The following is a 24,254-nucleotide window of genomic DNA, read 5'->3' on the forward strand; positions in this document are numbered from 1 at the left end:
TCCCTCCGTCACAGGCCATCTGTCCCTGCGCTGCCCACTCTCAGCCCTTTTAATAGCCTTGTCCTTGGGGAGAAGAGTCTGGGGGGAGGGTGGGGACCCCCCAGTGATGCCAAGGGGCTTAACTGAGGTGGGAGTTCAGGGAGGCAGATGGCTAGGAACGTTCCATTGGGGGAAGACTGTTCCAAGGTGGGGGCTCTTGTTTTGGCTCCCACCGGGTGGCTGGGCGAGTGTGCACACATCAGAAGGGATGGAAGGGAAAAGGGAGGAGGAAAGCAGAGAGGATGCCTTTCTAAAAATACAGCCCATCTGCATTGTGTTAGCTGGTTTCCTCGGAAACCACTGGGAGCCCGAGCGCTCTGGTAAGGCTCAGTGGTGTGCAGGGCCCGAGGCTGAGCAAGCAGGTGCCTCCCAGGCTGGCCTCCTGGTGGGTGGGCCAAGGGCTATCCCAGGAGGCTCCGCAGCTCTCAGTTAGGCTTCCATGGGGCCTGGGTGGCCAGGAGCTCCGAGCGCAGCCCCAACACGTGCGAATCCCAAACTAGACTCCTGCGGGGACCCCCACACATTCACAAGGCACCCGCCGTCTTCGTCTTTGTAACCATCCGGAGGACTGAGGCTTCCTGCTTCCCTTGCCTAGGGAAGGAAGCCTAGGGAAGGTGCAGAGCGGCCACCTGGTCTCACGACAGCAGCCCTGCCACAGAAATGGGTTCCACCGAGGCTCTGTGTCCTTGTGTCATCTTCAATCACTGGGCCTGCCGCAGGGAGAAGCCAAAGGGGGGTGGGCTGGGCAGGGGGCTTTACCCTTAAGAAAGACTAGACATAAGGTTGAAAAGGATGGGAAGAAGGAATCTAGGAATCCGTCCTTCCAGGTCAGGCAACTGTGGTGTTACAGAATGAGCACTGAGCACTGGACTGGGAGTCCAGTCCTGGTCTATCTGAGCAAGTCATTGAAACTTAGCCTTGGTTTCCACATCTCACTTCCCAGCAGAGTGAAATAAAATAGCACAAGAAAGCACTTTGTGAGCTTTGAAATGCTTTGCAAGAAGAAGGAATTATTACCAGATCGTTTTAGAAAATGTTTTTTCCTGATTCCAGATTGCAGAGCCCAGTTTTCAGTCTTTCCCCAGGGACAATGCCTGCTAACTCTGAGGACAGCCTTGCAGGCTTTTCCTGTGGAACTGCCTGTATCTTTCACGCATGGGCTAATACTGCATATTTCTTTTGTAACTGCTTTTCTATTTGTTATAACACAAGCATTTTCCCATTTTATTAAATATCTTTTACTAGTTATTGACCCATAATTTATCTTTCTGGTGTTCTATTGATGGACGCTTTTTTCCTTCTAGTTTTTCTCTAATATAAATGGCACTGTAGTGAGATTCTTATAGTTAAATTATTAGTTGCCCTCTTTGGTTTCCTTGGGAAATTTCTCCCAGGGAGGGGATTGCTGAGTCCAAGAGTATGAACCTTTTAAATAATCTTAATTCTAAGTCTGTCCTTCCAAAAAGAAAAAAAAAATCTTAATTCATTTGGGAAACTTCCTCCAGAAAGATACATCTCTTCATCCAACCGTAAGCCGTAGAAGAAAGGGCCAGTCTCGGTGCGTGTTTGCTAGCACTACCAACTTGGCCAGTCCCACTGGGGGCAAGGAAAGGCATCTTAATTGAATTTGAATTTCTTTGACTCATAGTGAGCTTGAATATTTTTCCAGGTATTTATTGGCCTGTTTTAATTCTTTTATGAATTTCCAGATCATGCCCTTGGCTAGTTTTCCTCTTGGCGCATTCTGGTCTGTGCCATACTGAAACGCCAGTGAGGGATGGGGGTGCCAGTCCTAGAAGAATTGTGGGGCCTGGGGCCCTGTCTATCTTCTTTCCCCCACCACTGGCTCCTACACATACACACACACGCACACACCCCCCTGCGTGTATGCACATGTGTGCACACACACATGACCTTTTCTTCCCCTGAGGTCCAGAGGCCCCTGGGTCTCCCAGGGACACTCCGCAATTAGGGCCTGGGACCTACCCTCCGGCAACTGTGTCACCCGCTCCGTGCTAGTGGCCTGTTGTGACTGGTACCCATTCCTTTAACATCACTCTACTGGTCCCCTCCCTCCCAGGGCCACCCTCAGGCAGGCTTGTCCTTCAGGCCCTCAGGGGAGCCCTGGCTCTGTCCCTGTCCAGCCTTCCTGCCCTCCAGAACCTCACTGTGCACTCCGGACGCCAGGGGCCTTCCGCAGGGGATTTCTGTCTGCTTCTGAACCTGACTTTGGCCTCCCCACACTGGCCTCTCTGCTTCTCAGTTAATGCAGAATTTTGCTTGTAATTGTTTTAGGGATCATCATTTGTTGCTTTTCTGTTTTGAAACATGTTTTAACTTTTAAGAGCGAGTACCATAATGACATCCCCTGAGCCAAACAGGCCGGCCTGGCAGGTCTTGCAGTCCGAGGCCTCGGTGCCGGCGCGAGGAAGATGCGCCGGTCCGTGCGGTCCCCGGCGCTCCCGCCCCAGTCCTGGCTTGCGCTGCACTCCTCTGCCCGGGAGATTCAGAACAGCGCCCGGCCGACCCCCGCGCAGCCGGCCTCATCCTCGCCCTCCCTTCCTAGGCCTCCTGCTCCACGACGTGACCATGGCCGGGCTGCAAGAGCTGCGATTCCCCGAGGAGAAGCCGCTGCTCCGGGGCCAGGACACGACCGAGCTGGTGAGTCTCCCCTCTGAGGGCCTGGTGCCAAGCGCGCCACCTCGCGGCCAAGAGGGAAACCGCGCGCCTTCCCGTCCGCCTTTTGGATCAGGGCGCTGACCCTGCTTGGGCAGCACCCTGAGAACTGGGAGGCCTTGTCCCCGCCTTGGGAGACTCCCTCGGGCGGCCTGAGCACCCATATGACTAAGACCCAGCCCGCCTCGCTGAGGCTCTGGCTGTCTTTGAGGCTGGAGTCGCGGGGGAGAGTTATCCCCATTTTAATGATGAGAAAACTAAGGCACAGAAAGGTGAGCCCACGTGGCCAGCGTCACAGGGCTGGCGGGGAATGAGGCGGCACTCAGCCCCTGGTTCTGCACAGCCACGGCCCCGCGAGGGTAGCCACTGGGTAGTGCTGCCCCCAGGAGGACGTGGTGCCACCCCCCACCTGCAGGGACCTTTCCTCGTCTGCAGCCGTGCCCTTTCCTCACAAGCCTCGGAGCTGCCAGGGCAGGTCTTACCAATAGCGCTGCCAGGGGCGGTGGGGCACAGGCGCTCAGAGGTTCCGATTTTGTCCCAGAGTCTCAGTCGGGGAAACCAGGCGAAAGATGCCAGAGCGACTTACACCCCACGCTCTTGCTGTGGCGACACCCTGTCCACCTTCCCTTTCCCTCCCTCCCAGTGCCACTGTACTGGTGGCTGTGACAAACCACTCTGCAAGGAGGAGTATGGGTCCTGTCCTCTACTTGTGGAATTCTGCGTCACCAGAGCTGGGGAGGGGGGCCCTCGTTTTACAGATGGTGAGGCCTCGGTCCTCCCGGAGAAGGGACCGTCTTATCTTAAAAAGCAAACCTAGAGTTAACCGATAAGGCCTGGACGACCTGAGGGCGGGGTCGCCGGTGAGCTGCACACGGGCAGGCCCTTTATTCCTCGTCCGCCCGCTCCCGCTCCAAGCACCATTGCCGGCTTGCAGAGCCTGCTGGCTGGCCTTTCTGCTTCTGCCCTTGCTCCATACGACCCCTTTAAAATGCATCGGGCCACTCTGCTTACAGCCTCAGCGGCTGCCACCTCACCCAGAGGTGGGGCCCAGGATGCAGTCTGTCCCCCCCCCACGCCCAGTCACCCAGTCTTTCCCCCAGCTCACTCCTCCCCAGCCTCCTTGAACACGCCGGTCATGTTCCCAGCTGTTCCTCTGCCTGGGACGCGCTAACCCAGAAATCCGCAGGGTGACTCCTTGTTTCATTCAGGGCTCTGCTCCAATGCCCCCTCCTCAGAGAGGCCTTCTCCAACCACTGGGTGCGATCCTGACCCCCCAGCATGCTCTGGCCCTGGGGGTGACACGTACCACCGTCGACCCTCCCGCACTGGCTCCGGAGCAGAGCTCTGGTCTGTTTTGTGCCCCGTGTCTCCCCAGCCCCCAGCCCCCAGCCCCCAGCCCAGCGCCTCGCACACAGTGGACTCTCAGTGACGGGTGGAAGGCACCGACTGCCATACTGCCCAGAAGAAAGAAGTTTCTCAGAACTTTCCAGAAAGTCCTGCCTCCCCATGCCAGCCTATTTTTTGAGGCATGTGAGCAGAGACGTCTTGCGAGGCTTTGGGAGGGCGGGTGGTGGCCCTCGGGGGCCTGTGCTTCCCATCACGCGTGCTGAGGTACACGGGTTACAGGGCAGCCGCACGGAGGTGCCACCTGTCTGTGCGGTATGTGCCTCTGTGGCCCAGGTTGGAGCCCAGCACGGAGCGGAGAGCTGCGGGCGGCTTGGCTGACCCCTCCCTGCCTGGCTCTTCACCCCGCCCTCGGCAGGGCACCCTCCCCTGCCCAGCCGGCCCGGCCCTTGCCACCCCGGCCACCTGCCTCGGCGAGCGCGCTCCTGCCTCCTCGTGCCCCGCGAGGGCGCTGGCTCCGCCGCAGTTGGTGTCCCACTCCGTCCCACCCACCACCGGGCAGAGTTTGCCACCACGATGTCCCCACCGCTGCGTGAGGGGTGTGTTCAGTCTCCCATGGGGGCCCCTCTCCTCCTTGAGTCGGCACGAGCCCTGTGCGGGGGGCCCGGGCACATCTGCCTTTTCCTAGGGTGTAGTCAACGCCCCAGCAGCCTCCTGGGTGCCCCCAGCGTGGTGCCCCGGTGCAGTCCTGCCCCTCTCTCTGCCTTCCACAGCTGTCTCGCTCTGTCTCGGGCTGCGACCGTCACAGGCAGGTTCTCCTTTTCCAAGTGCAGGGCGGGGAGGGCCCGTCCGTTCGCTCTGTGGCGCTGCAGTTTGCCGGGTGCACGTGCTGTGAGCGCGGGAGCGGCGGGTGCTTCCACGCACATCCCACCCACCCTCCGCTTGAGACTGCCTGGCGTGTCCACGGGGGCGCTGCTGTCACCCTGCCCCCGGGCCTGTGTCCCCACCTCGGCCTCCCGCACAGCACTCGGAGGCCTGTGCACGTCCCCGTGGCTGGCCCTCTCCCCTCTGTTTTCCTCTAGGTGCCCACTCAGGTCCCAGGGGACCTCCGGGGCCTGTGAATCGGCTTGTGTTATTCCTGCTGTCTGTCGGCTTCTTGGTCCCGGCCCTCCCACACCCTTCATCTGGGGCCCCCGGCACCCTGAGAGCACACAGCACACCCTGCTATTATCTGCCTCATCCTTTTTGCCAGATTCTGTTTTTAAAAAACTGCCTCCTCCCTCCTTCTCTGAGATAATTGCCCTCTTTAGGTCTCGAGTATAAAAATCTCCCACGGCTGGGCGTGGTGGCTCACGCCTGTAATCTCAGTGCTTTGGGAGACCGAGGCCGTGGGATCACTTGAGGTCTGGAGTTCGAGACCAGGCTGAGCAACGTAGTAAGAACCCCCAGCTCTAAAAAAAAATTAAGGAAAGAAACTAGCCAGGCATGGTGGTGCGCACCTGTAGTCCCAGCTACTTAGCAGGCTGAGGCAGGAGGATCCCTGGAGCCCAGGAGTTCGAGGTTACAGTGAGCTATGATGATGCCACTGCACTCTAGCTTGGGTGACAGAGAGGACCCTGTCTCAAAGAAAACAATCAAAAAAATAATTTGAAAAAATGTCCCACGTCTACCTGGCCAGCCCTCCTTGGGCACGGTGTCCGAGTGAGAGGATCCAGCGACCAGCAGCCCCAGGCCCTTGTCGCCTTCCTTGGGGGCTCCAGGAGTAGCCACCTCTCCTGCACCCCATGCAGAGCCCGCAGGCCTGGGCTGGAGTAAAGCTCGGCTTTCCTCTCTGGGTGTGGGCACCCCTGGGGCTCTTTGATCCTCTCCACCTGCCAGAGTGCAGGTGGCTGAACTTGTCCTTATTTTGAGAAGAAACACCAGAAGTATTGGTTTCCTTCTCCTTCCCACTGCTGGGACTTGGGTTCTTTCCCCTTGTATATTGTCACCCACCCCCCTTCTCGTGTTACCCTCCACTGCCGTCCTGTTTGCAACTTGATGGTCTCGTGTATCCACGTGTTTTCCGCAGGACCTGGAGCAGACACTGTACTAGAGACAGAACACGAAGGACGGGGCCGTGGGCAGCACCACGCTTCTCATTTACTCCTTTAAAACACTGTGGCTCGGAGGCTACGTGACCTCCCAGGAGCTCACAGCCCAGCAGAGGGGAGCAGAGAAGCTTCTAGAAAGACACGGCAGGGCCTAGGAGTTCTGCTTTACCTGGACGTGTGCCGGTGCCTGATATGTCTCCCTCCCCAGGCCCAAAAGGGGCCCGAGTCTGAGCAGGCCCAGGTGCCGTATTGTACACACGAGGAGACGGGGACCCAGAGAGGGCGAGTCACACAGCCAGAGCCAGGCCCTCCACAGTGTCTAGGGTCGCTTGGCCTCAGGGAGAGCCCCGGAGCCTCAGGCGTGGGGTTCAAGCCCCCACTCTCCCACTCTCCATCTGTGCAGCCTCAGAGACTGCAGGTGCCTTCTGGGCCTGGTTCTCCTATTTGTGAAGTCAGATTGTTCGTGCTGATCGGTTTGGGTTTAGGGAGCCCCTTCCGTGCCAGGCTTCACACCGAGGGCACAGCCAGACACGGCCTTGCCCTCGCGGCACCTGCGGTCCAGCGGGCAGGACAGGCTGGCATCCAAGGCTCAGGCCGTCAGTATCAAGTGAGCCCCAGCCATTCGAGAGCTCGGAGCGGCCAGGTCTAGGAAGGTGGGGGCAGCCCCACCGCCGTGCCTTTGCTGGGGGTAGAAAGTCCCACTCAGTCCTCCTCCACGTGGGCCTCAGCTTCCCCATCGCTAAAGCGGGTGCGATGGTCATACCCACCCCTCCCTGCCTCCGCCCTTGTTCCCTCATGGTCAGAGCGTGAAAAATGTCTAGGGGGGCAGGAGGGCAAAGTGACCAACAGCAAGTGGGAGATTGCACCACTTTGTAGCCTGTCACTCAGCCTCTCTGAGCCTCACCCTTATGGCCTGTAAAATGGAACTCACATCTGAAATTAACACGCTCATAGGCACATCTGTCAATACTTGATAGCCACATCCCTGGCACTTGGTGAGGTCGTGGTCGCTCTTGCTAACATTAAGACAGACTGGGAAACAGAAATCGAGTCTGCTTGTGGCAGATCCCTGTGGGCCCCTCAGGCCAGCTGGGGCCTAACTCGCCACCACCTCTGTTTGTCTTCCCGCAGGAGAACTCCGACGCCTTCCTCTCGGCTGTGGACACAGACTGGAAGGTATGTCAAGGCTCAGCCTCCTGAGATGTGGGACCAACAGCTGGCCTGCCCCTCGCCTACCCGGCCAGGTCCCAGAGGAGGGTCACAGCCCTTCTGTGTGCCCCTAGCCTGGAGTGGCCGGTAGGACCACCCTCACGGCTCTCGGTGGCTCTGCCTGCCCCCTGCCCGATGGAGAGCTGCCCAGGGTGACCAGGACAGCAGGAAAGGGAGCAAGGTTCTGTGGGGAGTGAGGATGGGGAAGGGGGTGAGGGATATTGTCATCTGAATCAGCATTTTCCTCCAATGAAAGCCAGGTTGATGCTCCAAAATAGCTCCTGTTTCCATGGCAGCTGTTGCCAGGACAACTGTATCCTCTTTAGTTGATACCAGATTCTCTGTGAAAACGGAAAGTGCCCTTTGTTTTCATTCCTCCACACGGGGATGCTGCTCACTTGGTCAGCCCCTTCTCCCCTCGGGGTCCCGTAGTGACCGTTTATTTCCAGTTCTCGGCAACATGTCTGACAGCAGACACAGGCAGCTGCACTGGGTTCTAGGGCCCCACTGGCCATCAAAACATGCTGAAGAAATTCAGACACTTCCTCCTTGGTGGATGGAACCAGCTCCCAGGCCACTGCCCTTGTCTGGGCCTGACCTCGATTTGGGTCAGTCTCCAAGCTCCATGACAGCACCAGCCTTGTGGTCTGGACGCAGAGCTGACGTGGGAGGTGGGGCTGCCCGCTGGCTCCTCCCCCAGCGTGAGCGGCTCTACAGTGAGAATCCAGCCTGTGTGCTGGTCCCTTGGTCACGCGCCACTCCAAGGACGGGAGGGGAGGCTTCAGGTCAGCCAGTGTGCACATGCTCAGATCCCCTGGGAGTGCCATGTCCAGACACAAAGGGCTCTGGAGCTGGGGGACAGGATGGGATTCTGGCAGTGGGGAACAAACTCGAGCCCAGGAGGGATGGGAGGGATGTGGCCGAGATGCCCCAGGCTGCTAGGAAAGGACAGCCTGAGATCCGAGCAGACACACCGCTGCTGCAGGCTTCTCTTTGTCCTCTGTGCTCCCCATGAGGATGAGGATGGCCGGGAATATGTGGGCAAATGGGCCCTGGAGGAGGGGCCTGGTGAAGCCAGATCCTGCGGCAGCTAGCGCAGCCCGGCACTCTGGTCCCACAGTGTGAGAGGACAGACCAGGGGTGCTGGCTGCCAGCCCCCAACACACGCACACCCATGGGGGAGAGGAGATCGAAGGGACTCCTGGGATCATGCGGGAGGCCCCCGCCGCACCTCTCGGTACCCGACTGCTTCTGCCTCTCTGCCCACCAAGCCCCCTGAGCGGTGGGGCCCTCACCTAGGGCAGCCGCCCTGGTGTGTGGGATCCCGGTTCTCAAGATCCTTCACGTGGTCAAGGGCAGGTTATGTTGAAAGGCACCTTCCTGTCCACTGTGGGCACACCACATGGAGGAAGAAGCAGCCACAAGCATGGTCGTTATCTGGGCTAAGCCCTGGTAGGGATTTTATTCCCTGCTCACCATGACAGGTGGTGATACTGCCCCTTACCTCAATGGGCCCAGCGAGCAGGAGAGGTAGCAGAGGGACTGACAGCGAGACAGACCAAGGCCCGGGTCCTGGCCCTGCCACTTGCGGGCCACACGGCCTCCAGCACAAGTCACTCCGCTTGGCCACCTCATTTTCCCAGTGAGCCAGGCAGCGTGGACTGCCCTGAGCATTTATGAGGTGATGGTGCCCGCAGGCCTGGCACTCGGACACACTTGGCTGCCTGTGACAAGTGGTCACCAGAGCACAGAGTTGGAGCCAAACTGCCTAGGTGTGGTTTCTGACTCTGTGCCCACTAGCTGTGTGATGTCGCGCAGGTTACCAAACCTCTCTGTGCCTCATTTGTAAAGTGGATATGAAGAGGATAAAATGAGCGCTCACTTCAGTAGCACAAATACCAAAATTGGAACGATACGGAGACTAGCATGGCCACTGTGTAAAGATGACACGCAAATTCATGAAGCGTCTATATATTTAAAAACAAAAAAAAGATGAAATGAGGTAATGTGTAAAGTGCTTGCATGGAGCCTGGTGTGTGGAGACATTTTAGTAAGTGGCCGTCACTCTGGATAATGAGCCCGCAGGCCCAGAGGTGCCGGTAAGCTCCGTGCGAACTAGCTGGGCAGGAAAATTACCTCATTCTCTGCGCCTCAGTTTCCTCATCCTTTCTTATAGGTTCACAAGGACTATGTGTATTATCCTCGCAACCACCTGTGCAGTAGGCTCTGCTGTTTCTCCCATTTAGCTGGGGAGGCTCAGAGAGGTTGACTGACTTGCCCAAGGTCACACAGCAAGGAAGTAGCAGAGCTGTGACTGGCACCAAGGTTTGGCCAGTAAGACCAGAGCCCGCCTTGTCTCGCCACAATAACTGCACAACCTTCATGGAAGGGGCCCACAGTCTGGAGGGACAACACATTGTCCCCTGTCTCCCCTAGCAGGGCCTGGGCAGGGGTGAGGTCGTGTCTGGAATGATTTATGCAGTGTTTTCTTATTCTCATGGCACTCTTTGAGGAAGGCACACAATTCTTGGTTTACAGTTGAGAAGCCTGAGGCACAGAGAGGCTAAGAGAGCTTGCCGAAGGTCGCCCAGCGAGTGGAGGGCCGGGAGGGACTTAAGCCCAGGTCTGTGGGTTTGTAGCCAATGAGCTGGTCAGAAATGGGGGCCGTGGCTTGGAGTGAGCAGTGTCACAGGTCAGCTTGTCACCTGGGTCCAAGGGTGGCGAGAGGCTACTCAGATGTCAGAGGTTGGAGTGTGCATAGGATTGAGTGGGGACCATGGGGGGTTGGGGGGACTTTGTGGGCAGAGCAGAGGGCAGGGCTGTGCCTTAGCCGGCTGCCTATGAGCTTCTGTGGCCACAGTGGCTACAGGAACAGGGAGCATGGCCAGGAGGTGAGGGGCTGGGGGACACCCCATTCCACGTCCTGCTGCCCTTGGGGAGCACAGGGCCTGGTGCTCTGCTCTAAGCCCCAAAGCAAGAGATCAGAGATAGGGCAGGGAAAGTTGTTGGTGTCCCCAAGCAGAGGACATCGTCAGGAGTAGCATACATGGCAGACACTGACCTGGTCACCAGGCATCTGGGGACGAGGAGCTGACCACCTTCCCCAAGGGCAGCCGGCCAGCGTGCTGGGCTGTTGGCGCAGGCTGGGTGAGTGGTGTGCTGCTTCACCAAGACAGAATGGGAGCACAGACGCCAGCACCCCTCCCTCCCCTCTGTCGCCCCTGTTCTCTCAGCCCAGGGCCCCCTCCCCCCCTGCCCGGCCTATTTCCTCTCCTCCTCTGCTCTCCTGTGGCACCCCTTCTCTGCTCACTCCACCTGCGTGCCTCAGGCCGGCTCACCACCCAGATCCTTGCTGCCCAGGAGGACGTGGCACGGAGCCTGAGGTGGCTCTTGTGTCCTGCTCCCCAGAGACTTGGGAGCCAGGCCCCACACTGGTTGGCCCGAAGCCCCTTACAGCAGGGTGGGAGTAGGGAGGGCAGAGCCAGTATATGCCCTAGCCCACCCCTGGTCCTGCCATCTGCCCAGGGGCCCTGGCCCCAGAACCCCACTTTCAGCAGTGTGGGCCAGCCCTGGGCATCCATGTGGGCAGAGTAGAAGCTGCCATAGGGGAGAAAGTCCCCAGTGGGTGGAGAAGGAGCAATAGGGGAAGCAGGGTGATGACCCAGATTGCCCTGAAAAGCAGTGACTCCCCGGGTCTGCTCAAGGTTAAGTGATCCAGGCCTTCCAGGTGGGGAGGCTGGGCCTGGAGGTCTGGCCCCCAGGATGCTGCTGAGCGTAGGGCCCTCTCAGGCCCCCTATACTGCCCAGGGTGTGGGTCAGAGTTGCTGCCTGTCTGGGCCATGCCCGTGTGTCCTGCCTTGCCCTGCCCACATTGCTGTGCATGTCTATGAGAGGCTCCTGTGTCCCCGACAGGGGTGAGCCTGTGTTCCCAGGACCCCGTGTGCAGCAGCAGCTGTGTGGCTGGGGGTGGCGGTGGCGTGCAGGGCTGGGACCACGGGGATGCTGCGTCTCTGGGCGGGAGGAGCGGCGCAGGGCTGGGAAGCCAATGGGAGCCGGGCTTGTCTCCCCGCAGCCAATCCGCGCGCGCGGGCGGGGCGGGGCTGCGCGGAGCTGCGGGGGGGCGGGGCCGGCCCGGCGGCCCGGTCCGCGTATAAATGGCCCAGGAGCGGTGCCCCGTCACACAGCCGACCGTCTCCCACTCGAGCTGCCCCCTCCCTCTGGACCCGAGTGACTCAGGCCTTTGTTTGCCCTTCCTGGTCGAGGCGGGTTCCCTCCCTCGGCAAGATGCCGGAGTGCTGGGATGGGGTGAGTGAGGGCTCCAGGGGCGGCCCGGCAGGCAGGGAGGATGGCGCATCCTTCAGCCCTCGGCTGGTGGCAGCTCTGCCTTCGGCCGCCTCACCTTGGGGGTTGCAGAGGCAAGGCCAGAGTCTCCCTGGTGACCCTGGTCTGCAGGAGTGGTTGGGGGCAGCTGCTGTTCCGGCCGGGGGGTGGGCGGGAGGGCTGTGACAGGGAGGGTTGAAATCCCTGCGGGAAACGGAATGCGCTGTCTGACTTGTCTGCGTTGCCTGTGTGGACCCGTGTGCCGGTGTGTGTACCTCCCACTGACCGTGTGGGTCCGCCTGGCGTGTGCTCTGCTGGTGTCTGCCCGGGCATCCGGGACCCTCAGCTCAGGGGGTGAGGGGGTGTCCTCTGCGAGCCCCGGAGGCCGTGTTCCCAGCGTGTGTCTGGGGGGTCTGTGCGTGCGGGGTCTGCTGTCCTGCCCCTGTGGGCAGTCGTCTTGGTTGTTTGGATGGCTTTACCAGAGTGGGGTCGGAAGGACAGGCAGCCTCTTCCTTAGGAGTGCTGTGCGCGGTCCCCAGGGCCCGGCGGTGCCAACCGCCAGCGTTCTGGGTCTCAGCAATCATGACAGCCATCAGGCAAGGGTCTCTGCGGGGGGGGAATGGGGAGGGGTCCCCCACGTGCCCTATTTTGTAGGTGGGGGAAGGCAACGCTGGAGCCATGAGCCCCCCACACACACACCTCCCCAGAGCCGCGGGCCCCAGAGCACCTCCTCCCACCCCTGGGGCAGCAGCTACCCAGGCCCGGTGATGCTCTTCCTCAAGGAGGGAGAGGCAAGGGCAAACCTACCTCAGCCCCCGGCCCCACGCACCTGCCCTGCCAGGTCTGCAGACCATCAGGTTGCCCCTGACGGAGGCGACATCAGCGCCTACTTCCCCCTGCAGCCCCTGCCCCCGAATTATTGATTATTGATGCGGTTGACAGAAGCAATCACACCCACTCGCACAGGCGCCAAAGTCCAGCTTGAAGAGTCTCCCCTTCCCCCTCCCCCCACCCCCAGCGCTCAAGGTCACAGGCGAGGGGAGCTGATGCGCTGAGAGGGGACGTCAGGGCCCCCTCCCCTGCTGCCGCAGTGCCTCCCGCGGTGCCCACCTAGAGGCGGGGCCGGCTCTGACGTCACCAGGAGCCAATGGGAGCGCTCGGTCCTGGGGCTTGGGGGCCTCAGAGTGCCTCATGCTGCCGCCTTTGGGGCACCCCACCTTGTGCAGCACCCTGGGGGTTGGGGACGTGGGACTTCTATCAGGCTGAACTGAGTCGGAGCTCCCCACGGACGTCAGAGGGGCACAAGGGAGGTCGGTGGGAAGGTTCAGCGAAGGTCACCGGGCTGCGTAGGACAGGCAACCTGGCCTTAGCAGGGGCGCGGGCCCTGTGCTGTCTGGGGATGGGGACTGAGGCAGCCACACCAGGGCTGGGAGGGGACAGAGGGCGCCTGCTTGGCAGGGGAGGTCAGGCACTCCTCACAGGCACCCATGGGCGGTGGAGGTCTGGGCTCATTAGATGGGCCCTGGGCTCAGACTTCTGCCCGCAGGGCGAGGCTGACCCGATTGGAGACTGTCCTCTATGCGCATTGCAGCTCTTTCCCTGTGCGTCCCTCCTGCCCCCAACCCCGCCCTCCGGAGCTGAGAGAACCACAGGCAGCTGTAGCGGGGCCGCCTGCTCAGGGGGTCCCTTGGGTGGATTGTGATCTTCTCCTGAGAACACACAGCCTTCAGTGCACAGCCTAGCCCCTGAGACTGGCACCCAGCAAGGCCCACCCTGCCACTCTGGGCTTGACCTTGGGCAAGTCATTTCTCCTTTCCTGGCCCGTCTCCTCCTCTCCGGCTTGGGTACATAAGATACGTGAACCGTGTGGTCAGTAGTCAGTGAGCAGGCAGCGTCCCTTGACTTGACAGCCCTGGGGGAGGACAGGCCTGGGATGTGGGAGGCCGTGGCGGCCCTGGGCCCACCTGGAGGACAACAGGGAAAAAAACAGGCCTCAAAGCAGAAGTGCAGCTCCCAGGGTGCAGCCTTTGGCCACCAGGTTGGCACCACCTTGTGACTCCCCAGTGGAGACAGAGGCCTGGACAGTGGTCCTCTGAGACCAGACCCGATAAGGCCAGTCCCTGAGATGCTGTCTCCTGCAGCCTAAGTCTCCCTTTCCCTGTTGGAGGCAGGAACTTAGGTTCTTAGGTTCTTTCTGAACCTAAGTGTCCCTGTCTACCAAACAGAGGGTGGGGTTCCTTCTCTCTTGGGTAACAGACGCGCAGGAAGCCTGGCACACAGTAGGTACTCAGCTACCTGCTGTTTCCTTCCTGTCCTGACCCCAGCCCCACCTCCAACTCACTGGGCCACCCACTGCAGCTCCCAGGGCTCCCCACGGTGCAGGGCAGGGCTGTTTATTGAGACCCTGGTGAAGTCTGCCCAAGTGAGTGGCCAGTTTGCAAAGGGACCAGCCAGCAGGGCATCTCCCCAAGGCTCAAGGGTGCCCAAACACAACAGCCCCCCTTTCTGAGGCCACCTCCAAGGGCTAAACGCTCCACAAACATCAACTTATTTAGTTCTCACAAAGTCCCTAAGAGATGGCTCGGGATGAAGAGGCTGAGGCCAGAGAAGTGACGGGCCCTCCTGAGTCCCACAGTGAGGGGCAGAGCGGGTCTTCCTGAGGAACTAATGACCCTGAGCAGCAAAACCAAGGGTGTGAACTCTAGGGGATCCCGGAGAGGGCGCTGCAGAAGGCCTTTGGAGGGAGGTGGGGGTCCAACCTGGCCCTGCCTGCAGGGGCGCCTTGGGTTGCTTGGATCACAGGGACGGGCGTTCAAGGGGGAAGGCGATCCTGGGTGGGGGCGGGGCTGGGCGGGGTGTTTACTGAGGATTCTGGGCAGGGCTGTTGAGGCCGGTCCCCTTCAGGAGCAGGAAGCCCCCAAGGGTTCTGAGTCGGGGAGGGTCTTGGACTGGGGCGGCAGAGCTGTGCAGGAGGGGCTGCCGCAAAACGCCTCGCTGGACCCTCGAGGGCAGAGTGCAGGGGCTGGGTTGGGCTGGGCTGTGCACGACCCACTGGCTGCTTTGCAGAGAGGACCAGAACTTTCCCACACAGACCAGGTCATGCTGTCTTTGTGGTTAGCATCCCCGAGAAGCCGTGCTCCATCTGGTCTGTCCTCTCCGGGGGCTGACTGGAGTGATGAGAGTGACACCCTGAGGGAGGGAGGGGGCCCACAGCCCCAGGCTACCCCACCGCCTCACTCCCAGAAGAGCCAGGAGTGGGGCCTGCCCAGAGCGAGCAGCGCTGTCTCTCCCCCCAGGAACACGACATCGAGACGCCTTACGGCCTTCTGCACGTGGTGATCCGGGGCTCCCCCAAGGGGAACCGCCCGGCCATCCTCACCTACCATGACGTGGGCCTCAACCGTAAGTGCAGCCTCCCCTGCCTCCCCTGCCTCCAGTCTGCCGGAGCAGCCAGGCTTCCCCACCTCGCCACAGGCCCTGTAGATTCTGCTCACACTTAGCTCGGTAGCCTTGGCTATCTGAGCCTCAGTTTCCCCACTGGGCCCTGAGGCTGGTCGCCACTGCCTCACCCCCCTCTCAGGGCCCGGTGGCCTCCCTTCCACTCCCCCCACCCCTCTACGCAGCCACAGCTGAAGTGTGTCTTTGCAGACAAGCTGTGCTTCAACACCTTCTTCAACTTTGAGGACATGCAGGAGATCACCAAGCACTTTGTGGTGTGCCACGTGGATGCCCCTGGGCAGCAGGTGGGGGCGTCGCAGTTTCCTCAGGGGTAGGTACCCCCGAGCCCCCTGCACCTGTCCCCAGCTCCGCACCCCGGGCTGTACCCTGGCCCTGACCTCCTGCTCTGCCTGCAGGTACCAGTTCCCCTCCATGGAGCAACTGGCCGCCATGCTCCCCAGCGTGGTGCAGCATTTTGGGTGAGTCCCCTCTAGCCCCTGCCTCTGTGCTGGGGGGCAGGGAGTGCCCACTGCCACTGCAGAGCCACCTGGCTCCGGCGGAGGGCTTCGGGCTGTGGGCGGGCCCCGCTCCCAGTGGCTTTTATGGGAAATGGCACCCCCAGCCCTAGAGAGTGACCAGCCTGCTTCGCACCAGGTTCAAGTACGTGATTGGCATCGGAGTGGGAGCTGGAGCCTATGTGCTGGCCAAGTTTGCAGTGAGTCTCCCCTCCCCCACCCATGACCTGACACCATCCTGCTCTTCCTGCCCCTCCCCCACCTCCTTTTTATATAGAAACCCCTTATTTCTTTTTTCTCCAAGGAAATTAATTTCTGTTTTTAAAAAAGAGTTCCTTTCTCCATATGTTTTCTCAAAAGACTATAAACGATAATTTGCTTAAAACTATTATCAAAAGCCAAAATTTCCATTGGCAACAAACTACAAGTAATTGCTCTGGCCACGAAGTAAGGACTGTCCCTCACTAAGGTAGTATTTAAACACAAACGGCCCAGCGGCTAGTGGCTCACACCTTTAATCCCAGCACTTTTTGAGGCTGAGATGGGAGGTTAACTTGAGGCCAGGAGTTTGAGACCAGCCTGGGCAACATAGCAAGACCTCATCTCTAAATGAAAAAATATTTTTAAAATGAATAATTTTTTAACAAAAAATCACACTTATGTTAAGGTTGTGAGGTTTAAAGAAGTCACATTTCAAAAACATCATGTTGGGTAGGTAAGAGTCCACAGCTTTTCATCTTTACAAACAAAAATCGTAATTTTTTTAGGACTCAAAATATTTATTTCTTCAAAAGAAACAACCAAGAATTTTCAAGTCCAGTTTCGATATGCACTTAACCACTCTCCCGGCAGACTGTTCCTGCTCCCCCGGACTGACGCTCGTGGCCAGACTATTGTACGCGTGTTGCCATTTTCCCCTAGACATGGACAAACAGTTGAAGAGAAAATGCAGATCTTTTTTACGATGTCTAACACTAAACAGCCTTTGAAAAGGTCCATTTCTTAATTTACACCATGAGGGCTTCGTTTTCTATAAAAGCAAAGAAATAACATGTTTAAGATTTTAAGATGTTTAACGCTCAGTTTTGCAACTGCACCATCTTCAAAAAGATATTAAAAGGGACAGAAAGCAGTGATACAGATTCTAAATAAATCCAAGAGTTGTTACAGGTTTGGGGTGGGCGTGGGGAGGGACAGAGGCGTGTGGACGTGGCAGCGCACACGCGGTCCCAGCTGTAGCCAGTTGGTTCCTCAGCGTTTCCACCTCCGTTTCTACTCGCGAGACAGGCAGGGCCAGAGTTTTACAGCCTGTCTTCTAGGTAGGAAGATTGGGGCCCCCTGCACCCCACCCCCCAGCCTTGCCCAGCCCTGTGTCCCCTCTCACGGCAGCTCATCTTCCCCGACCTGGTGGAGGGGCTGGTGCTGATGAACATTGACCCCAATGGCAAGGGCTGGATCGACTGGGCAGCCACCAAGGTGAGCGGGTGGCGCCTGGGGTGGGCTGGGGGCGGGTAGGGGCGGCACTCACGCTGGCTTCCCCCTGGCCCGCAGCTCTCCGGCCTGACTAGCACTTTGCCCGACACGGTGCTCTCCCACCTCTTCAGCCAGGTAAGGGGTGGGGCTTCTGTGACCTCCCTCCCCCACAGCAGGGGACTCAGGGCCAGGGAGGGCTCAGAGCCTCGGGCAGCCGTCCAAGGGCCTAGCTCCGCCGGCTCTCAGGGCACCCTGGGCTCCTGCCCCTCCCACCCCACCAGGGGGAGGCAGGCGGGTCAGACGTCAGACGTCCTGTCCCGTGTTGTGTCGTGTCATCCGTTATGTTGCAGCATCTGAGGGACAGAGGGGGGCGGGAGGCCTCACCCTCTGCCCCCTCCCACCCCTGCCTTGCTCGGAGGGGGGCGAGGGCTGCTCTGCCGGTGACACCTGGAAGCCCACTCTGAGCCTGCACCCCTCTGTCTCCCGGTCCCCTCCACGTCCCCACTGTCCGCGGGCCCAGGAGGAGCTGGTGAACAACACGGAGTTGGTGCAGAGCTACCGGCAGCAGATCGGGAACGTGGTGAACCAGGCCAACCTGCAGCTCTTCTGGAACATGTACAACAGGTGTGGGCGGGCGGGGTCCCCTCCCACAGCCCTCCCAGGGGGAGGCAGGGCAGGCAACGCTCGGCCCGGCTTGTAGATGAGCAGGTTACTGAGCCCTGGAAGGGGTCGCTTCCCGCCCAGGGTCCCACCCCTGAGACGGACTGAGGGGGAGCAAGGCTTTGGACTCTGGTCCTTAGGCTCTTCGCCTTCTCCTCTGGCCCTGGTGCACTGCTGGCCGGAGCGCAGGGGCAGCTTAGTGACCTCCCTGACCCCAACAGCCCAGCCTCGGCAGTGACACCTGTGAAACGGGGAGGCGGCTGGGCCCGTGGTTTGCCAGCTGTGCGCCTTGGAGCGCAGTGGGGTGGTCAGGCCCCTCACTCCCCTGCCCTCCCTCCTCTTTTTCCTACCAATATTTATTAAGCACCTGCTGTGTGCACAGTGCTAGAAAAACAATAGAAAATAAGAGAGACCCAGGCCCTGCTGTCCCGTATGGTCCAGGAGACAGCCAGCAGCAGAAACTCCCACGGCACAGGTGGTGCGCATGGCTCTGAGGAGGGTGGGAAGCAGAATTTGAGAGCCCACCTGGCATGATTTGGGGGTTTGGAAAGAAGTCATGCATGAGGGGCACCCCTTGGCCCCTATCTGTGCAGAGCAGGGCCACATCTAGGGAGAAGGACTGGGGACCCCCCTCGTCCAGTGCTGGGATGCCCACCTCTGCCTCTGCCCTGCAGCCGCAGAGACCTGGACATTAACCGGCCTGGAACGGTGCCCAATGCCAAGACGCTCCGGTGAGTGCCCCTGGCCTTCCAGCCTGCCCCGGCCTTTGCCCCCCGCCCCGGCCAGACAGCCCTTTTCCTCTGTGTCTGCAGCTGCCCCGTGATGCTGGTGGTCGGGGACAACGCGCCCGCTGAGGACGGGGTGGTGAGTGTGGGGCTGTGTGCTGCCGGGGGCGGGCGCTGGGGGCTCTCTGGGCCCCGGCCACCCCGGCCGGTTCTTAACCCACCCAGGTTAGCCTCGGGCCAGCCTGGAGGCCGCCTCCTCCGCTTCCCCACCTTCCCAGGCATCACCAGCGAGCCAGGCCTGCAGACGGGAGGGGCTGGGGCCACCTGCTGGCCCCGTCTTCCCTCCCCAGCAGCGTGGCCCTCACTTGGGTCTCGACCACCTCAGGCCCCCCCGGAGCCTAAGATCCCTCTTCTCTCTAAAATTCAATTGACTCATCATCATTCATGGGCACAGCAGCGTGGTCCCCTCTCACTACCACTTGTACCCATTGTGTTTGGGGAGCCCTGTGTCACCTCTCATGTGGGCACTCTAGGAGCAGGCGGCCTGTGGGTAGGGTGCCCCATCAGTACAGAGCTGTCTGGAGGCTTTGGGGTCCAGGAGTGCCGGGAGCAGCCCCCAACGTGCCTGGGAGATGCCAAGCCTTCCCATGCCCACGCGGAGGGCTTGGAAGAGCAGGGGGTGGGCCGTGCCAGCCCTGGACCCAGGCAGCAGCCTCAGAGTCTCCTGTGGACCTTTGGCACTGGTCACTTCACTGACTGACTGCTGTGGCCCTGGGGCTGACTGCTGTGACTGACTGCTGGGGCTTTCCCGCCCAGCCCCTGCCCCATTCCTGCCCTACCAGCAGTTGAGAGTGGGGTCCGAGGGTCTCAGGCCTCTCAGGGGACAGCTAACTGAGCTCCAGGGGGTTGGGGAGCCCTGGGAGAAGAAAGCCTGGGAGGGTCGGCCGCACCCCTGCCCGAGGTGCTGGCTGTCCCTCTGCCCCCCTGCACCCTCCCCCCAGCTCTGGGCACAGCACCTGCCTTAGCAATGGAGGCTGGGGGTGTGGCTGAAGCTGGCTCCTTGTCCCCAGGTCGAGTGCAACTCCAAACTGGACCCCACCACCACGACCTTCTTGAAGGTGAGGCCTTCCTCCCAGCCCTGGGCGGGCGACCTGGCACAGAACCAGCCTGGGGGGGTGCTGGGGTCCCAGCCAGGGTGGGAGCCTGTGCCAGTGTGGGGGGCCTCACTCAGCTCACCACTTTCTCCCTTGCAGATGGCAGATTCTGGGGGGCTTCCCCAGGTCACACAGGTGAGACTCTTGGCCCTCCGTCCCTTGTATCACCTAGCCTGGGGTGGGGAGTGGGGGAAGCCTCCGGCCCCCCTCCCCTGGCCGTGTCCGGCAGCCAATCAAAGCATGTGTCTCTCCTGCTCTCCTGCAGCCAGGGAAGCTGACCGAAGCCTTCAAATACTTCCTGCAAGGCATGGGCTACAGTGAGTACGCCTCCACCCACCCCCCCGAGACCCGTGGGGGGCGGTGGGAAGGGCTCATGCTGGTGGGGCTGACACGTGGTGTCAGGTGGTGCCAAGGAGCCTGTGGCATCTGCGCTGTGTGTCACCTGGGCCTGGATGCTGGGCCACACACCGACGCCACCTGAGTTGTAAGTGGAGCATCCCAAGCTGTGCCCGGCCCTCCTGTGCCCTTGGGGAGGCTTCGGGGCAGCGTTCTGATGGCGGTGCTGGGGCTACTGGGGGGTCCAGGGCCTGGGGCCTGCCAGGGAAGCCTGAAGGTGAGTCACACACACCACCCACCCTCTGCCAGGCCAGGGGTCACCACTGGGCCCACGCACCCGAGAAGGCCCTTTGCTGCAAGTGGTGGATGTACCCAGGGGCATCACAGGAGTGGACCTGGAGTCTGGGGACCAGGGAAGGCAGGTGGGACCACCTGGGTGTTAGAGCTGAAGGCAGCCGAGCCTGGGGTGGCACATCGGCAGACCCTGAGCCCCCGTGGGCTCCACACCCACCCACACATGCAGAGGACCCTGCTGGCTCAACCAACCCTTCTCCCCTCTTCCCCCGACACGCACCTACCTGCCGCCCCAGCTCCCCCGCTGCCAGGCAGCAAACCTCTTCTCCCTGAGTTTGTCTTTTTCCCCCTGGAGACTTCAGCCTTTGGAGCTGGTACCTCCAGGACGACAGGAGGGGCGGGCAAGGGGAAGGCTGGGAGCCCACCCAGGAATAGAATTCCCGCCAGCCCCCATGGAGAAGTGGGGCGGAGAGGCCCAGGCCAGCAGGGAGGCCCAGCTGGAGCGCCAAGGCCGGGCCCTGGTGAACGTTTGTGAGGTGACCGCGTGAGCACCGCCCGTCGGGTGCGGGACGTGTGCACAGGGGCCTCAGGAGAGATATCACCACGCAGCCCGAGAGTGGGGAGGGACGTGTGGGCCTCCCCCGTTCCATACATGGGGAGACTGAGGCCCGGCAGATGGTGAGGGCTGGCCCTAGGCCGTGCGCACAGTCTAGGCTGGAGAAGGGGGGTGAGGAGCACCCCCACCTGCCATCAGGGCTCCCTCGGGCCAGACAGCGGCCACTCCTGGGGGGCAGGGGGGGGCAGGTGTGGGCTCTCTGAGGCTCTGGCCCTGCCCCAGCCGTCTCTGTGCCTGTCCTTTTGTCTCCTCTCTGGCCTGTCTTCATGCCCTGGCCTCCCTGGCTCTGTCTTCTCTCTTAGTTGCGTACTTGAAGGACCGAAGGCTGAGTGGAGGCGCAGGTAGCCCCGGGCCCTCCCCCCACGCATGGCCCCGACCTCCCCTCCCCGCTGCTTCCTCCGTGCAGCGCTGCAGCCAGGCCGCATCTTGCTGTGGTTTGGAACCTTCCTGTGTCCTAGTAACTCAAAATCCCCAGAGATTCTTGCTCTTCCGCAGATCCTGGCCTTCCGGCTGGCTGGGTTGTAGAGCAGTCCTGCTTCTAGGTTGCCGCGGGCTGCGTGGCTTCCAGAGCTCCGGGGGCTGGAACCAGAGCCTCCTCGGAGGGGGAGCCCAGGCCCGGCCCTGTCAGGGCCAACCAGGTGGCCGGCAGTGTTCAGGAGGGTCGTTTTCTCCCCGCAAGTCTCCCTTGTGAAACCCTGAATTTAGGGCAGTGAGGCCACCACCATCTGTCGTCCTTCACAGAAGCAACCCTACTTCCCCACCCCGTCCTCCTCTTGAGGGAGGCACAGTTGGGAATCAGCACATCCCTATTCCAGCTCTGGGGGGGTCTGGTCGGCTGTCGAGAGAGGGCCCTGCTGGCCGCAGCCCCTGGGCGCACCCGCTGTGCTGGCACTGCATGCCCCAGGCCAGACAGGGCCAACCCTGGCACCTGGCTTGGGCGGGGCCTCTCTGCGCCCTTGGAAGAATGATTCGCTGGCCGCTTTGCTTGCATTATCCTTTTCCCGCCAGCAGGTGCCTGGCCCTGCCCGCTGGCCCTCACCCTGTCCCGTCTCTGTCCACAGTGCCCTCGGCCAGCATGACCCGTCTGGCACGCTCCCGTACCGCGTCCCTCACCAGCGCCAGCTCGGTAGATGGCAGCCGCCCGCAGGCCTGCACCCACTCGGAGAGCAGTGAGGGGCTGGGCCAAGTCAACCACACCATGGAGGTGTCCTGTTGAAGCCCTTGGTCCCGCCGAAGACACCCACCTGCCCGCTTGCATCGAGGTCCCACTGCCATCCTTGCGCCGGCTCATTTTCCCTTTAGTTTATTTTTGTGAGGGCAAAGGGGAGGAAATGGGGTTACTTCTCTTTTGTATGGAAAAGTCAGGGGGTCCATCATAGGTGCTGCAGTGGAACAGTCTCTGGATGGTCTGAAGGGCTCACCCCCCACCCCCATCGCAGCCTGTCAGCTCAGCTGACCCGGACCCCTCCCACCCCACTGCCTGCGCGCAGGCAGGCAGGGACAGGGAAGGGTCCGGGATCGTTCCTGGGTCAAAGAGCGAGTGTGGGATGAGCCGCTGGGCAGGCGGGTTTGAGGACGGGAGGGGACTTTGAGCGGGTGGGTGCTGGGGGCCAGCCCAGGCACTGGCGTGGGAACTCGGAGACAGCAGCGGGGAGCATTGCCAGGCCCCCTTCCCCTCCCCTCCACCAAGCACACCTGTTTCTGTCTTGTAGCACATATGACAATCATCTGGACAACAGCCACACGGGGGCGCTCCGACCAGGCAGACATTTTCCTGGTGCTGTAGGGCCAGGCAGGCAGGGGCTGAGGGGGTTTCTCTGCCCAGGGAAGACAGAACATGGAGAACCCTGAGGGCGGGAACCCCACAGACTGTCCCTTCCAACCCACACACTCTGCCACCTCCTGGCCCTGTCCCATTTCTGAGCCACTTCTCCCTGAGGCAGAAGTCACCTCGTCTTCTGTCTCCCCAGTGACCTGACTGGGGCTGAGGGCAAAGGCTGGGACAGCCCGTGTGTGTTGTGTGCACTCCGGAGACCTTCATGGTGACTGCCTCCAGGAGCCGGCAGGGGCAGCGGAGAGATCCTACAGACCCTTTTTTGCCCCCAGGTTCCCCAGGAGACAACCCAGTGGGCAGCAGCCTGGTATTCCCAGGCCGAGCTGTGGTCAGGCCGTGCCAGCGTTCCCTGTAGGCATCACTAAGGAAGGGAGTGGAGCTGGAGAGAACTGGCCCAAGGCAGTGAGGCTCCCGCAGTCCCACATCCCCGTCTCGACCGCTGGAGTGGGTGTGGGCTGGGGCTTGCTGGGACCTGGGGTGGAGGCTGAAGGTTTCTGACATGAACAAGGGCCAGGTAGAGGAGAAAGGCTCCCCAGACACCCCAGACCCCTCCTGCCACCTGAAGCCCAAGACTGTGCCGTATACTCCCCCCCCCCCCCCTTACCCTGTAGAATCTCCAGGCCCAGAAACCAGACCCATTTGTCTTGGAGCCTAAATTGAGGGTCACAAACCCCAAACCAGAGAGGGGAGAGCAATGAAAAACTGAAGGGCTGTGGAGGGGGAGGGTTGTGTGTGGGGGTGTTCTGAGGCTGAGGGGACACCTGTATCCGTATTTCCTCTGCACACATCATCCCCCTACTATAATCTTAAGCCATTACTGGACTGCTCTAGAGCCTGGTGGAGTGTTAGTCCCCCCAGTTCTATTCACTCACGTGCTTCCTTTGAATACTGAATGTGACTTTTTGAAAGCTGGTAGAATTAATCCCTCTTACTGTAGATAGTACTGAGAATCTTGGAATTTTTTTTTCTTGCTGTGTTTCCAGATGAGAATAGCTATAAATATCTATACATTATATATATGTATATTGGGTCCTCCTGCGTGTGGTTTTCCATCGGAGGTTGTCTCTTTGGGTCAAGGTGAACTTTTAATGGAGTTTATTATTTTCCTCTCTGTACAAAGTGAAGAGCCTAATTTTGTGTATTCTGGTGGCTGTCATGAGACTTTGAGATGACAAAATGTAAAACAAAAATCCTTGTCGATGTAGAAAGAGTTAACTGTGCCGAAAAACTAATAAAGAACCTAAGAGGAACGCAGTGTGGTGCGGCCGTGCCCATCGTGGGAAGCTTTGGAATACACATTAAGATGGAGGCTGCTGGTGCTTCCTGGGTTTCAGTGGGGTTGAGGGTGCCAGGTGAGGCCAAGAAACTGTCTCCACCCATCTCTCTATTTCCAGTGCTCCTCACAAACATTATGTTAACAATCCTTGCATTAATTCTGCAGGGTAGGTATTAACCTCAGTTTCACAGCTGAAGAAACAGTTTCAGGATAAAGGCCTTATCAAGAGGCCAAGCTGAGAGATGAACTCCGGCA

At 60.2% G+C, this 24,254-nt stretch overlaps 1 protein-coding gene and 1 non-coding gene across 9 annotated transcripts; both read left to right on the forward strand.

Moving 5' to 3' along the window:
• The first annotated feature begins 2,613 nt into the window (after nucleotides 1–2,613).
• NDRG4 (NDRG family member 4) lies at nucleotides 2,614–23,705 on the forward strand. 8 transcript variants are annotated; one of them, XM_069456598.1, is made up of 17 exons: nucleotides 2,614–2,700; nucleotides 7,281–7,325; nucleotides 12,333–12,360; nucleotides 14,922–15,080; nucleotides 15,327–15,447; nucleotides 15,533–15,595; nucleotides 15,771–15,831; nucleotides 17,021–17,107; nucleotides 17,183–17,239; nucleotides 17,625–17,728; nucleotides 18,439–18,495; nucleotides 18,577–18,628; nucleotides 19,560–19,607; nucleotides 19,743–19,778; nucleotides 19,909–19,960; nucleotides 21,192–21,230; nucleotides 21,951–23,705. In XM_069456598.1, exons 1-17 carry the CDS (start codon nucleotides 2,629–2,631, stop codon nucleotides 22,103–22,105), a joined length of 1,236 nt encoding a protein of 411 aa, XP_069312699.1. In that variant the 5' UTR covers nucleotides 2,614–2,628; the 3' UTR covers nucleotides 22,106–23,705. The 8 variants fall into 8 exon arrangements, with proteins under 8 accessions (XP_069312699.1, XP_069312698.1, XP_069312702.1 ...); XM_069456597.1 differs by lacking the exon at nucleotides 21,192–21,230; XM_069456601.1 differs by lacking the exon at nucleotides 12,333–12,360 and having other exon boundaries at nucleotides 14,975–15,080.
• LOC138374100 (U6 spliceosomal RNA) lies at nucleotides 9,233–9,336 on the forward strand. Its single transcript, XR_011231368.1, has one exon. It is a non-coding gene; the product is annotated as a U6 spliceosomal RNA (small nuclear RNA).
• Nucleotides 23,706–24,254: the final 549 nt, after the last annotated feature.

The sequence above is a fragment of the Eulemur rufifrons genome, chromosome 23 (assembly GCF_041146395.1).
Source record: "Eulemur rufifrons isolate Redbay chromosome 23, OSU_ERuf_1, whole genome shotgun sequence".
NCBI lineage: Eukaryota > Metazoa > Chordata > Mammalia > Primates > Lemuridae > Eulemur > Eulemur rufifrons.

Bases quoted from the DNA above. Each gene is read 5' to 3' on its own strand.
- NDRG4 (XM_069456598.1), top strand. From the start codon at position 2,629: ATGGCCGGGCTGCAAGAGCTGCGATTCCCCGAGGAGAAGCCGCTGCTC. The intron at 19,608-19,742 runs GTGAGGCCTTCC...TCTCCCTTGCAG, and splicing joins CCACCACGACCTTCTTGAAG to ATGGCAGATTCTGGGGGGCT. The intron at 19,961-21,191 runs GTGAGTACGCCT...CTTCTCTCTTAG, and splicing joins CCTGCAAGGCATGGGCTACA to TTGCGTACTTGAAGGACCGA.